This window comes from Vombatus ursinus, unplaced genomic scaffold (assembly GCF_900497805.2).
Source record: "Vombatus ursinus unplaced genomic scaffold, bare-nosed wombat genome assembly UNPS02013931.1, whole genome shotgun sequence".
Taxonomy (NCBI): domain Eukaryota; kingdom Metazoa; phylum Chordata; class Mammalia; order Diprotodontia; family Vombatidae; genus Vombatus; species Vombatus ursinus.
Window position 1 is genome coordinate 2,079,587 of NW_020953709.1, and position 13,578 is coordinate 2,093,164.

Consider the following 13,578-nt stretch of genomic DNA (forward strand, 5'->3'; position numbering starts at 1 on the left):
CAAGCATTTGTTAAACACCTACTGTGTGCCAGGTACTGGGAACAGAAAGAAAACAACGAAAGCCTTCGAAATCTGCTCAGTGACATTATGGAAATTTGCTCAGGCCCAAGCCCCTACCCATTTTCCCCCACCCTGGACTCATGTTTCCCTGTTCAGCCACCACCTCCTCTTGTAGACACAGGGAGTGATCACTCACACACACACACACACACACACACACACACACACAGAGCTAGCAGGGATGCATGGATCAAGTGAGGGGTTTTGCAGATGGGAAAGACACGGGCATGTTTGTAGGGAGGCAGCCAGTAGATAGGCAGTGATTGGATATGAGGGGAGGAGAGGCAGTGACAGAGGACGCAGTCTGCCAGAAATGACCCAATGGGATGGGATGAGGCCACGTGTGTGGCCTCAGTTTTTTCAGTGAAATATGAGGCAAAATCCTTAGCTGGGCAGGGGAACCATGGGAGGCTTGAGGAGGGGTGGGAAGGTTTGGGAGAACAGCTTTGGAGGATGAGAGAGTGAATGCAGAAAATGGATGTAGCTTGGGAGGGCGAAAGCACTCTGGGAGAGTCCTGGAGATGGGGGAGGCAGGGGCGCTTTTGGGGAAGCTGGATCCCTCCTCTGCCTTCGCTTGGTTGGTGTGTCCCCACCCCACCACCATCCCTGCGTCCCTTTGCTGATGGAGAATTCCGGCTCCGTGGGGCTATTTCTGAAGAAGTCTTAGACAAGCTGCTCACTTCACTTCCAGCTCATTCTCCAGCCTCTTTCACCTCCCCACCAGCTACCTTGCCCCACTCCCGTGACTTCTGAGCTCTTCTTTATGTTTTTGGTCCATATTACAATGGAATCTCCTGGAGAGTAGGAATTGCCTTGTTTTCTTCTTTTTGTGTCCCCAAAACTTAGCAATGTACCTGGTACACAGTAAGTACCTAATAAATGCTCTGTCCTGCTGATTCTCTCTCTCTTTCTCTGTCTGACTCTCTCTTTCTCTCTGTCTCTCCATCTCTCTCCCTCCCTCCTTTTCTCTTTCCCCCTCTCTCTCTCCCTCCTTCTCTCCCTCCCTCTCTCTCTCCTTCCTTCTCTCTCCCCCTCCCTCGCTCTCCCTCCCTCCTTTTCTCTCTCCCCCCTCCTTTTCTCTCTCCCCCTCCTCTCTCCCTCCCCCTCCCTCCCTCTCTCTTTCTCTCCCTCCTCTCTCTCCCTCCTTCCTTCTCTCTCCCTCTCCCTCCCTCCCTCTCCCTCCTTCCTTCCTTCTCTCTCTCCCTCCCTCTCTCTCCCTCCTTCCTTCTTTCTCTCTCTCCCTCTCTCTTTCTCTCCCTCCCTCTTTCTCTCTCCTTCCTTTCTTGCCTTTCCTCCTCAGAGCCCAAGTGACTTCCCCAAGGCCACACAGGTAGTAGAATCATACAATCATAGATCACAGATTGAGGCGTCCCTCATGTCCATTGTCCTTACTTTGCAGAGGAAGAAATGGCTTGGGATGGAACCCAAGTCGTCAGACTCCAGATCCGGGGCTCTGGACAGCATGGCATGGAGCTGGTAGTTGGGGCAGCCCCTTCTCAACCCTGGCCTAGCTCCCAGATGGATAATCAGCCATGAGTTCTACTCAGTGAGCTACCTGGCTGCTCTTCCTTACGGTTTCTTGCCTTGCCCTGAGCATCTCTCCATGAACCACTGGGAGGCAGGTCTCAGATTAATGAGTATCTGGCTCTTTTTATGGAAGGAACTTTGAACCCTGTCCTGTGATGATCTGATCTGCTAGTATGCCCTTATCAGGCTGTGACTGACTGACTGACCTAAATGACCTCTTCCCCTCTGTCTCATGCCAATCTGAGACAGGGACTGATCAATGCTCCAGGGGGCCACTGGCAGGCCTAAGGCAGAGACCTGGCTTTCGGGATAGCAGTGTGACCTTGGGCAAGTCACCATCATCCCTGAGCCTTAGGCGTTCCCATCAGCAAAATTGATTAGCTATAGTCAGGCTTTGGAGCAGCAAGGGAACATAGAGGCTGTTTAATCCAACACCCTTCTTTTCAGATGAGGACACTGAGGCCTAGTGAGGTCAAGTGATTTCCCCAAGGTCATGTTCTCTAAGGGCCTTTCCACCTCTGATCTTCTGTCCTGTGAGAAGGAAAGAGAGAGGAAGAAGGACAAGAGGAGAAGAAGGCACCTGCCTCACAGTGTTGTTATGAGAAAAGTGCCCTATAAATCCCCAAGCACCAGAGAAATGGAAGTTATCCTTAGAAGAAAGAAAGAAAGAAAGAAAGAAAGAAAGAAAGAAAGAAAGAAAGATAGAAAGGATGTCTTCTGGACTAATTCTTTAAAGAGTTTTATTGAGGCCTTTAGTTTTTTTACAACACAGTTATTTCCTGATGTATTTCCCCTCAGCCCTATTGAACTCTCCCTTGTAACTAAGGAAAGGACCTAATGCTTAAGCTGGGTCTTGAAGGGAGTGAGGGGTTCTGGGAGGCTGAATGAGATGAGAACATTCCAAGGCAGGGGGAGATCTGTGCTAGGTGGAAGATGGAGCCTCCATAGACCAGCTGAGCTGTGATACAGACTGTGAAAGGGGTGCTGGGAATCACTGTGGCAAGATACACAATCTATTTTTTATCTTTGTATCAATACAGAACCATTGAAATTTCTTGAGCACCGAAGCAATATTGGTTTGGCAGCTCTGTGGATCATGGATTGGAGATGCAACACTAGAGGGATGGAGATGGGTAGGTAGGTGGTGCAGGGGTCAGGAAGATATGAGTTCAAATCTGGCCTCAGACACTTCCTAGCTGTGTGACCCTGAGCAAGTCACTTAATCCCTTTTGCCTCAGTTTCCTCATCTATAAAATAAGCTAGAGAAGGAAATGGCAAACCCCTCCCATATCTCTGCCAAGAAAACCCCAAGTGGAGTCACAGACACAACTGAAATGACTCAGCAACATGTGTAGACGTTATGCTAAGTGCTGTGCTGATGGGAGGACATATTATTATTATTTTTTTTTTGGTGAGGCAATCGGGGTTAAGTGACTTGCCCAAGGTCACACAGCTAGTACGTGTCAAGTGTTTGGTCTGAGGCGGGATTTGAACTCAGGTCCTCTTGACTTCAGGGCTGGTGCTCTATCCACTACACCACCTAGCTGCCCCTTGGGAGGACATATTGACGAGACGTGGCAACCAGCTTGATATAGGAGGGGAGGAAGACTGAAAAGTGGAGAATGACTCCAAAGTTCTGAACTAACTGGAAAGATGGTGGTGCCCTCCATACAATTAGGAGACTTGGGCGGAGTGGTGAGCTTAAGGAAAGAAATAACGGGTCCCTTTTGGGGCAAGCTGAATTTTAGGTGCCAACAGGACATCCAGGTAGAGATTTCCAGAAGGCATTTGATAAATGTGGGACTGGAGGTCGGGAGAGAGCAGAAGACTGGCTCTGTGGTTTTGAGATCCATCAGCATAGAGATAATAATTAAACTGATGGAAGCTCATGAGATTCTCAAAAGAGAGAATGTAGAAGAAGAGGCCCCAGGACAGAGATCTGGGACATACCCATGCTAGGGGTGGGATATGGATGATTATGCTAGAAAGGAGATGGAGAAGGAACCACACCATCAGTTTTAGAAGGGAGGATGGCAATCATTGAGTCCAGCCCATGGACTAACGGAATCCCCCCCATAAAATTACTAACAAGGGGCCATCCAGCCTCCACCCAAAGACTTCCAAGGAAGAAGCCAGCTCAACATCATTCACTTTTTCCTTACGTCCAGATCTTCTTTGTCACACGAAGAACCACAGAATGGCAGAGCTGATGGGGCTTTGGAAACAAACCACTTTCCAAAGGAGCCAACATAGACTTAGGGAAAGGCAATGACTTCCCTAAGGCCACGGGGCCAGGCAGTGGCAGGGCTGGGTCCGGACCTTTCACTCCTTTCTGACCCAGGACCTTCCCCTTTCTCTTCCTCCCTTCCTAGGGAAGGGGGTCTAGTCTCCGCAGCATGCCCAGGTTTTTTGTTTCATTAAGGTTCTGCGATTGTGACTTGAATGACCAGGACCACGTTGCTGGAAGGGAAGCAGTTGATGAAGGGCGTTGGGCTGCCATTTGGGGCAAGATAAAAGAGCTATTTGCCTGTTCCCCATGCGGTTTGCAAAGACCCGTAGCGGCTTTTTGCAGCGACTGGAACCGTGATTGGCCATTGCATCGATCGGTGCGGTACATCTTTCAGAATTGTCTTTACGATGTTATCATAAGTTGTTCTGTTTCTGCTCACTTCACTTTCTTTCAGTTCATCCAAGTCTCCCTAGGTTTCTCTGAAACCATGCCTTTCATCATTTCTTAGGGTGTAATAGTTTCCAGGTTTTTTCTGTAACAAAAAGAGCTGCTACAAATATTTTTATACATATGAATAATCCTTTTCCTCCTTCTTTGATCACTTTGGCAACTTCCTCGTTTTCTGGTAAAGAAACTGAGGCCTGAGAGTTCAAGTGACTTGTTCAGTTATCCCGCCCCCTTTTCCAGGAGAAATATGACACGTATATGTGAATGCTTTTGCACCTCCTTAGCACTGGAATTAAGAGTTGGGGCTCTGTCACTTACTAGCTACAGGACCTTGGACAGGCCCCCCCACCCCCTGGGCCTCAGTTGCCTCTTCTGTCACATGGGAGGGGCGGGGTGGAGTTTGGACTGCATGACCCCTAAGATCCCTTCTGGCCCTGGAGGCTGTGGCTTCCCCAAATCCTGCCCCTGGTTGCCTCCAAATCCAAATCCTGTTCAGGGAACAGCCCTGATTCTGCATCTGCCATTGGTGCCTATTCCAAACCCCCATATTCTTTGTTTGGGTTCTTCTTTTCCCACTTAATCCTTTTCCTACCAAAATGGGTCGTGTTTATGTCTTCTCTCCCTGTATGGACTTTGAATTCCTCAAGCACAGGGTTCAGCTCATCTCCTACCTCTGGGTTTCTCCCACAGTGTTTAAGCGCTTAATAAATATTTGTCCAATCCATTTTGTGCAATGAATCTCCTGCCCAGAGGGAATAGGCAGCTGCGTTGTCTGTAAAATGTAACTGGAGACAGTAGAAGACCCGGTCTGGAGTGCTGGCAGGGAGAAGAACTAGCCATGTGAACCAAGACAACCTCTCTGGTCCTCGTTTGTCATGTCAGTGAAAGGAGAGGGGTTGGACTTGAGGCCCTTCCCAGGGCTGACCTCCTCTAGCTCTCATTGTTATGGAAAAGTTTTCTAAAAACCCAAATATGTTTTGCATGACTTCATATGTATAAAAGCTGTGCTGTGGCTTGCTTTCTCAATGATTGGGGGCGGGCTGGAAGGAGGGAGAGAATTTGGAATTCAAAAGTTTTAAAAATGAATGTTGGGGCAGCTAGATGGCGCAGTGGATAGAGCACCGGCCCTGAAATCAAGAGGACCTGAGTTCAAATCTGGCCTCAGACCAAACACTTGACACTTACTAGCTGTGTGACCCTGGGCAAGTCACTTAACCCCAACTGCCTTAAAAAAAAAATAAAAATGAATGTTAAAAAAAAAATCAAGTCTATATTGGCTTCTTTGCAGTTCCACTCATGGCTTCTGGTTTTGTTCTTGGCGGCCAAACAAAAAGAAGCCTGTTTCTTCTTCCCCGTGGTAGGTCTTCAAATACTTGGAAGACAACTACCTTCAAGTGTTCTCTAGGCCGAGGTCACTTGTTTCTTTAGCCCCTCCTCTTATGCTATGGAACCAAGGCCTTCACCAACATGGCTGCCCTCTCCTGGAATATTAACTCTAGGGAATATGGCCCTAAAGATTCTGCCTCCAAACCCAAGCCCAGAGGAGACACTAATTTTCTACCTTTTATTGGAGAAAGCCGTAAGACAAGAAGGACCTGTGGAAAGAATCAGTTCATCTTCTGAGGTGCTAGGCTCTGCAGACTTCACTTCTCTTAAACCCCCTTCTCCATCCCAGTACCAATGGGATGGAGACATAATGGATAGAGTGGATTCGGTTAAGGCAACCGACCATAACATTTCATCTAGGATTTGCCATCATTTGTGCCAGGTAGACTTCACCTCCCCCCATGCCTGTTATGGGGAATTTGTATGATGGGGCCATGAGGGTTTCTAAGGATCAGCAGCCAGGCTTATAAGCTCAGCTCAGGAGCAAGTGCCTTCCATTAGAAATATGCCCAGACCCCTCCTGCTCGATGGTGGCAGCTGACGTGGTAGGGGCCCTGGCATCACAGTGCTGCTGGAGTCAACGGGGGGGAAAGACCAGGTGTGGTGGTACCTGCCTGTCATCCCTTGCTCCTGGGAGATCTGAAACTGGGGAATCTCTTGAGCTGCAGTGGAGCTAAAGCTGATTGGGCATCTTCACCAAGTCCCACACGAGGGTGGGGAGCCCTGCTGGGGGAGGAGGTAGGCAACCCTTTAAATTACGCCGGACCGCCCAGGGAGGAGTGAACTGATCCAGGGCAGAAATGGAGCAGGCCAAAGCTTCTGGACCCATCCGTGGTGGGGTCAGCAGGATAGGGAGGCCCAGGATCCAAAAAAACAAAGAACAAAGACTGAGGGGGAGAGGTGGAGAGGTTGGAGGAAGACTGGGGCCAGGACACGGTGCTTGCAGCTTCTATGCAGGTACAGAAAGTCCTAGTTACCCCAATTTCCCACTCTTCCTGCTTCCTCCTTTATTCAGATCAGGCTTCCTCAGTGACAAACACAAGGAGGGAGGACGGAGAGCCAGTAGTGAGGGAAAGCCTCTTGTCTGTGGTTCGTCAGGGGTTTGCCTCTTCTTTCTTGTCATCACGAATTATGTCTTCATACGTGGGAGGAGGAGCAGTTGGGTCACTTGTGTGCACCGGAGGTAATGAGCCAATTGAATCCTCCGTTACCTGAGCAAGAGAATAGACAAGGTCAGCGCAGGGATGACATCTACCACCTCCATTCTTGGGTGGTGATACCATGGAAAGGAAGGAAGCAGAGGACTCAGGATCATTGACCTAGAGCTAATAGGACTGGAGAGGTGAGCTGGTCCAAGCCCTTCCTTCTACAGAACAGGAAACAGTGGGCGAATTGCTCAAGGTCACACAGAGTGAGCATCAGAAGGAGGGTTTTGAATTCAGGTCCTCTGACCTCAAGTCTGCCGCTCTTTCTGCTGTACTGTATCTCCCACCTTCCCATTTCCCAGAAGAGGAAACTGAGGCCCAAGATCACACAGGTAGTAAGTGGCAGCTGGAATTTGAACTCAGGTCCTCTGCCCAGAGATCTGCCACTGTGATGCCTCCCTCAAGAGGACTGGGTTCTCATCCAGATTCTGCCACAGATTAGTAGCATGACCTTGGGCAAGCGACTTCTCTTCTCTGGGCCTCTGTCTTCTCCTTTGTAAAATGATGGGCACTAGAAGGCCCTCAAGCAGTCGATGTTAGAAATCGGCGACATCGAGCGGGCTCTGAGGGTCCTTCGAGTTCCGAAGGGGCCGTTGAGGCCGCCGTTCTCCATCAGTGCCTCCGTTAGACTCTGTTCTTTCCTCTTCCTCCTAATCGTCTCCTGCCAAGTCTTCCATCACTAAAGTGAACGCTACGCTCATGCGCCCTAACCCAGGGCAGCTGCCTGGAAGGCTATGGGAGTAATCGGCGATTTGGGGGTCATAGTTGGAAGAGAGTCCAGGAGATAGCCTGGTACCGTGGGAAGATGTCCCAGTCTTCTCTGGAAAAGTTATGAGATCGTAAATCTGGGAATGGAAGGGTCCTCAGAGGTCACTGAATCCACTCCTCTCCTTTTACAGATGAGGAAACTGAGGCATACAGGGTAAGTGACTCGCCTAGCTACGTAAGTCAAAGGGGTGACGTATCTCAAACTGCTTGGCAAACCTTAGAGCGCTATATCAATACTAGTTATTATTATTATCGATGCTAGCTATTACTGTTGGTGTAGTTGTTGTCTAAAGTGAGATTTGAATCGAAGTCTTCCTGACTCTCATTCCTGTCCCTGATCTTCTGGGCCCCTGTGATATTCCATAGAGCCTTCGACCATGCTGGCTTTTTGGCCGCTGTCTCCCGCAGTGGACTCATCCTGAATTTTCCGAGCCCCACCCGTGATTGCCCCCTGCCACCCACAGTGGAACTCACCTCTGATGACAGCTCAGTCTTGCACAATAAAGTCATGGTACAGATGAAGGCAAAGACCTCAAGGCTAGAGAAGATCAGCAATCCCAACTCAAGCCTCTGCAGGTGCACCTGCAACAAAAAACAGCGCCCTTGCTGTCCCAACTTAGGACGTGCAAAGTGCTTTCCTCATCATAACCCTGGGAGCAACGTCGCATCGTCGTGGATGTCGGCACCATCCCCTTTCATGGATGAGAAAACTGAGGCCCGGAGAAGGACGTGACCTGCCCAGGGTCACACAGCTAGCGAGTCTTAGAGCAGGGACTCCCACTCATGCCTTCTGATACCAGGGAGGCAGAGTCAAAGGGGTGGGGCTGCAGGATGCCCATGGCACAGCTGGCTACCAACATCGGGCTGGGCTCAGTCGGGGAAGAGGGAGGATGCGGCTCACTGTTTGTTTTTCAAACCTGGAGAGGGTGTAGATGGAGAGAAGCAGGAACTCTCCCTGCCTACCTTGGTTAAATTTAATGTTTCTGCAGAAAATTAAGACGATTTCAGAGCCCCGGTAAGGGGACTTAGAGCAAAACATCTTTTCCTGCTGGTTCATCATCGTCAAGGGTTCAGAGTTTTATGGAAGACTTGTCTCTTGATCTTGTAGTTGTGTTTGTTCACAGTGAAAAGTTAATGATTAAAAAGAAATGGAATGAGTTTAATGCATTCCGTGTGCACTCCAGGAGGGGCTCCCTCGAAGCCCCTCGTGAACACGGCTCTCCCAGCCAAAAACGTCCTGCTGCTGGCCCCCAAAGGGTAATGAGGTGTGTGGCCAGGGGACTGACCCGAACTTTTGCGGGTGACGAGGAAGAGGGAACAACAGTAGCCTGGAAACCTGGGAATTTGCTCGTTAGACGTTGGACTTTACTCTTCTCTGCTGAATCCCCTGGCTTACCTAACAACTGGGGAATAGGATAAAGAACGGGGAAAAACAAGACAGTCGACTGGAGTTTCTAGCGTTTTAGTCAGGGCGTGGACACACCCAGAGGTGGAAAGGACCTCAGAGGTCATTGAGTACAACCACCTCATTTTATAGGTGGGGAAACTGAGGCACAGGAAGGTTCAGAGGTCATCTAGTCCAAGGTTAAGTGACCTGCCCAAAGGCGCGCACTTAGCAAATTGGCATAGTGGTCTAGTGAGATGAGTCAGAGGGCCTGGGTTCAGATTCCCACCCCAGATACCTAGTGAATGAGGAGGAGTAGGTGATATCTAAAGTCATTTGTTGCTCTGACGTTCTGTGATGCCAGGTATGATAATGTTGGCTTTGGGTGTCCAGGCTCCCCTCCCCAAGAGAAAGCCCAGAACAATGCAGATCCCGGGTCCCCAGATCTGAGCCCAAGGTCATTCTCTTCCTCTAAGCTCAGCTGGCTTCCTGTTTCTGGAGGAAGTACACTCACTGTGGAGGTGGGATAAGGCCTCCAGATTGGGGATTCAAAGGAATGCTCCCAAAACAAATCCTTAATGAAGATGAAGATCCCACACAGCGCGCAGAAGCAGTCCATGATGCTCACGGTCACGGTCAAAGTCTTCTGCAAGGGAAAGAAAAGACGGCCGATGTTAGGAAGTCCAAGAGTCCGAGCCTTGGCTTCTGCTCCCGATCCTGACTGGGTCTTTATTCCCCTGGGTATAGATGGACGATATTGGACACATGATCACTGAGGCCTCTCCCGGCTCCGCCATCCCACGTTCTAGGTTCTGCAGTCTTCCCCGCTCTGACACCCTTAGATTCACCGTCCTAAGTCACCAAACTCTCCTCCCTTTCCGGGGTGGTGTGCCTGGTAGATCGTGTGAAGTGGATAGAGGAGGGGAGGAGGGGAGCATCAGCGAGTCTGAGCGTTCCTACATCTCTGTTCTAACTGGTTTCCAGCTCCATGCTCCAAGCCCACCTCATCGATGGGCCAAATGAGTTTGAGCCACATTGGAATGTGTTTAGCAAACCAGCTCCCTTTCACATGTAAACAACATAACCCAGGGCTGGCTTTACCAAGAGACCGATAGATGAGTGGAAATGACCTACCCTACCCCCAAAAGATTTCACTCCTCAACCTTCCTTTGGGTTAAGAACTTCCTTTGTGCCCTGCTGCAGGGGTCATTTATTTAAAGATTTTATTTAAAGGCCCCAAGCTTCATTTAGGCATTGCCACTTTAGTGGGGCTGAGTCCTTTACTTTTCTGGGGTAAGAACACAAGAAGAGGAGGCTAGGTACTGATGTGTGGACAGTGCACCAACCGCGTTCTTCATGGTGTTGCCCAGGACAGTTACTTCTTGCAGGGCAGGGTGCATATGGTACTTTTCTGGTAGAATGGCGCATCAGGCCTCCTTCCACCATCCTATGCCCGTTTTAGGTAACTGGATACAGATGCTCTCCTGGGAGAGGAGAAGGCTAAACCAAAGCAAACCAAACATTGTCTGGGCCAGACAAAGTATGGGAGGCCCTCCTGTACGCTCTGGTCACTTGGGGCTCATCTGCTTTTGGAAATCACTCAAGGCTTGGAAAGGAACTCACCAGCTTCATCTTCCTTCCTCTCTCCATGGTTATCAGCAAGGCTCCTGAACAGAGGAACTGTGGACAAGATTGGAAAGAAGGAGGGAAATCATAAAGGTCCCAGAGGTGAACTTGTCACTGCCCCTTCCTCCCAAAGGGTCACAGAGCCCAGAGCCATGTTAACTCTGAGACTGCATTACCCTTGGCCATATGGCCTTGGGGTGTGCAGGGACACACAACCCAAGTTCTATGTACCCCTAGACCTGGGAGAGGCAGTGTGCCTCACTGGAAAGCACCCTGGATTTGGACCAGAACTTGTCTGCCATGTACTAGCTGTGTGACCCTGGGGCGGGTTCTTAACATCTCTGGCCTTACTTTCCTCCTCTATAAAGCAAACAGGTTAGCCTAGGTTAGACTGGAATCTAGTTGCTAATGATCACTGGGACTCCTTTTAGTATAATTGGAAAGAAGTCAGCATTTGCTCAGAATTCACCAAATCCCTCCCCAGAGAAGACTCCATGGTTTATCTTACACTTTCTCCCATTGGTATTAACTCTCTTCTTTGGGTATTATGGGCAAGATATCTGGTTGGCAAGGTTGGCGTGCAGATTTAACAATCATTAATGGTATTAATAATAATTTAATGAAACTTTTAGCAACGTGAAGGTCTGTGGTGTAATGACTAGAGGGCTGGCCTACCTGTGTGACCCTGGGCGAGTCACTTTCTCAGTATCCTGCCCTCTTTAAGGTTTTAAGTTATAGATAAGTTGCAGACCTGCTCAGTGAAGGGAATTTTTGCACTGGGAACTGGGTCCAAATTGATGAAATCCAAGGCCTGCCTGCTCCTCTTCATGTAGGTTTCCCAGTCTCAGAAGTGGGGAGATACCCAACCCAACAGGATATAATTACAACCTGTCCCTCCCAACTTTCACTCTACAGATGAGAAAACAGATCCAGCTGGCCCTTCCCTCGCGGATACTCACAAAGAATGCTCCCCAAAATGGGTACCAAGACTTCATCGCAACCAGGTGGAGATTTTTCACAGCAGTTGCCAGGTAGATCCCTATGGTGATATGGAGCAAGGCATTGACGATCTGAAAGACCTGGGGGCAAAAAATGGGATGTCAGTGCAGGGAGGGAAGGTCCATCTGCAAGGGGGCGAGGGACACAGTGCAGCTCACGTTCTGAGCCAGGCGCCTGAGTTAGAACAGTGCGCAATCGCGTCTGGTAGCAAGCACTGGGTCGGGGCCGCTGAGGTCCCAGGGACTGGCTCTGGACCCTCACTCCCCCTCCTCTCCCTGCTGGCTTATTGAAACAAGTCACATTGACTAGGAATACATATAGCAGATTGGCTCTCCTGCCAAGCTTCCGTGCCACACACCCCCTAAATTCACAGGATACAAGCAGCTTCACGGAGCCCAGGGTAAAGAACTCGGGCTCTGGAAACCCGGGAACTTGCTTTACAGCCTGTAGCCTGGGAGAGGGGTCTGGTGCAACGAGAGGTTAAGTAATTAGCCCAGGGTCACCCAGCCCGCGTGTGTCTGAGGTAGGACTTGAATCTAGATCTTCCTGACTCTGAGGCTGCCTCTCTATCCCCTCCCCGGCGCTGCCTCTCTGCGCATTACCGATGAGTAATGTAATTATTACCTCTCGATGATTAGATGGCCCAGAGGTCGTATAGTCAGTCTGTTACTAACTCCGGGGTGGGAGGTAGGCTCACCTGAAGCTTTTCTGTTTCAGCCCCTACCAGGCTTGCCAGTCTTTTAATCACCAGACCGATTGGGGATGGGGTGGGGAGTGAGGTTGGACGAGACCTCAGCACCCACCTCTTCCAGTTCCTACCTGAGAAGGAGCCCTGGTGATAACGTCCTGACAACGTGTTAAAGGAAGATTGGAAGAGCCAGCCGCCTCTAGAGGCAGCCCGGCCCATGGCTAGACAACTCTCGTTGTTAGGGGATTTTTCTTCACCTCCACCCCACCTGCGGCTCTTGCATGGTTCTGTCCTTTGGGGCCAAGCAGCTCAGAAGGTTCTTTCTGGAGGATGGCTCTCCTTTCCCCCTAAGCTGGGTTCCTTAGCTGGCTTTTTGGTAGGGATCCCTTTGTCAGGGTCCCTTTCACTCTGGGGAAACCTCCTGACCCCTTCTAGGAATAGTATTTTTAAATGCATAAAATCAAAGACACGGGATGGTAAAGAAAACCAATTACAGCCAAGTGCAGTGATTAATTTTTTTCTTAAAGCCAAGTTTGTGGAGCACAGGTGAAGGGCCCCTAAGCTTTCTGATTTCTAGGCCAACTACTTCCTGCCTGTCACTTCCTAAGTGGCTTTCCTCCTCACGCCCCTAGAAAATGGTACGGTTCCCTCTGGAATCGTCACCAGGAGAAAACAAAACTTACTCCCAGCTCTGTGAGAGGCCCTGCCTTCCTCTGAATTCCTCGGCATCTGTCTTCCTGAAGGGAGAATCCAGAAGGTGGAGTCTCCCCCATCCGGTTCTGACCCGGAGCTTCCTGTGTTGGACCTAACATGCCAGCAGGTACCACCAGGCCCCCGACTTCACCAGTAGCTATGTACACGTTCTCTCCGGCAGTTGCCATTGGTCTGGTGCCAAGGATGGTGCCCTGCTCCAGGGAAGAAATCGAGTTAGTGTTAGTTATCTTTCTAAGGTCCAGGACCACGTGTAGGATGTGGGGGAAACACTTTACAGAGCTGCTATCCCGGTTTTGTTGTCCTTTTATGTCAAGGGCTGTAGGTGGAACCTCCAACTCTTAAAGCAGTTTGTGCCCCTGCCAGGTGTGTGTGTGTGTGTGTGTGTGTGTGTGTGTGTGTGTGTGTATGCACCTGTGTGTGCCAGGTCAACTGCAACTCGACTCACTCTACTCCTGACCCTGCTCAGTTGCTAGGGGAATATCTGGCAGAAAAGATCTTGGACAGCAATTTCAGCAGAAATAATGCCTCACAGAGATCATAGTCT

At 49.9% G+C, this 13,578-nt stretch overlaps 1 protein-coding gene across 1 annotated transcript; it reads right to left on the reverse strand.

Annotated features, from left to right (window-relative positions):
- Positions 1–6,653: 6,653 nt before the first annotated feature.
- MS4A10 (membrane spanning 4-domains A10) lies at positions 6,654–13,201 on the reverse strand. Its single transcript, XM_027858902.1, has 6 exons — positions 13,004–13,201; positions 11,593–11,712; positions 10,631–10,687; positions 9,522–9,653; positions 8,098–8,205; positions 6,654–6,861 (listed from the first exon to the last, which is right to left on the reverse strand). Exons 1-6 carry the CDS (start codon positions 13,199–13,201, stop codon positions 6,745–6,747), a joined length of 732 nt encoding a protein of 243 aa, XP_027714703.1. The 3' UTR covers positions 6,654–6,744.
- Between the last annotated feature and the right edge of the window lie 377 nt (positions 13,202–13,578).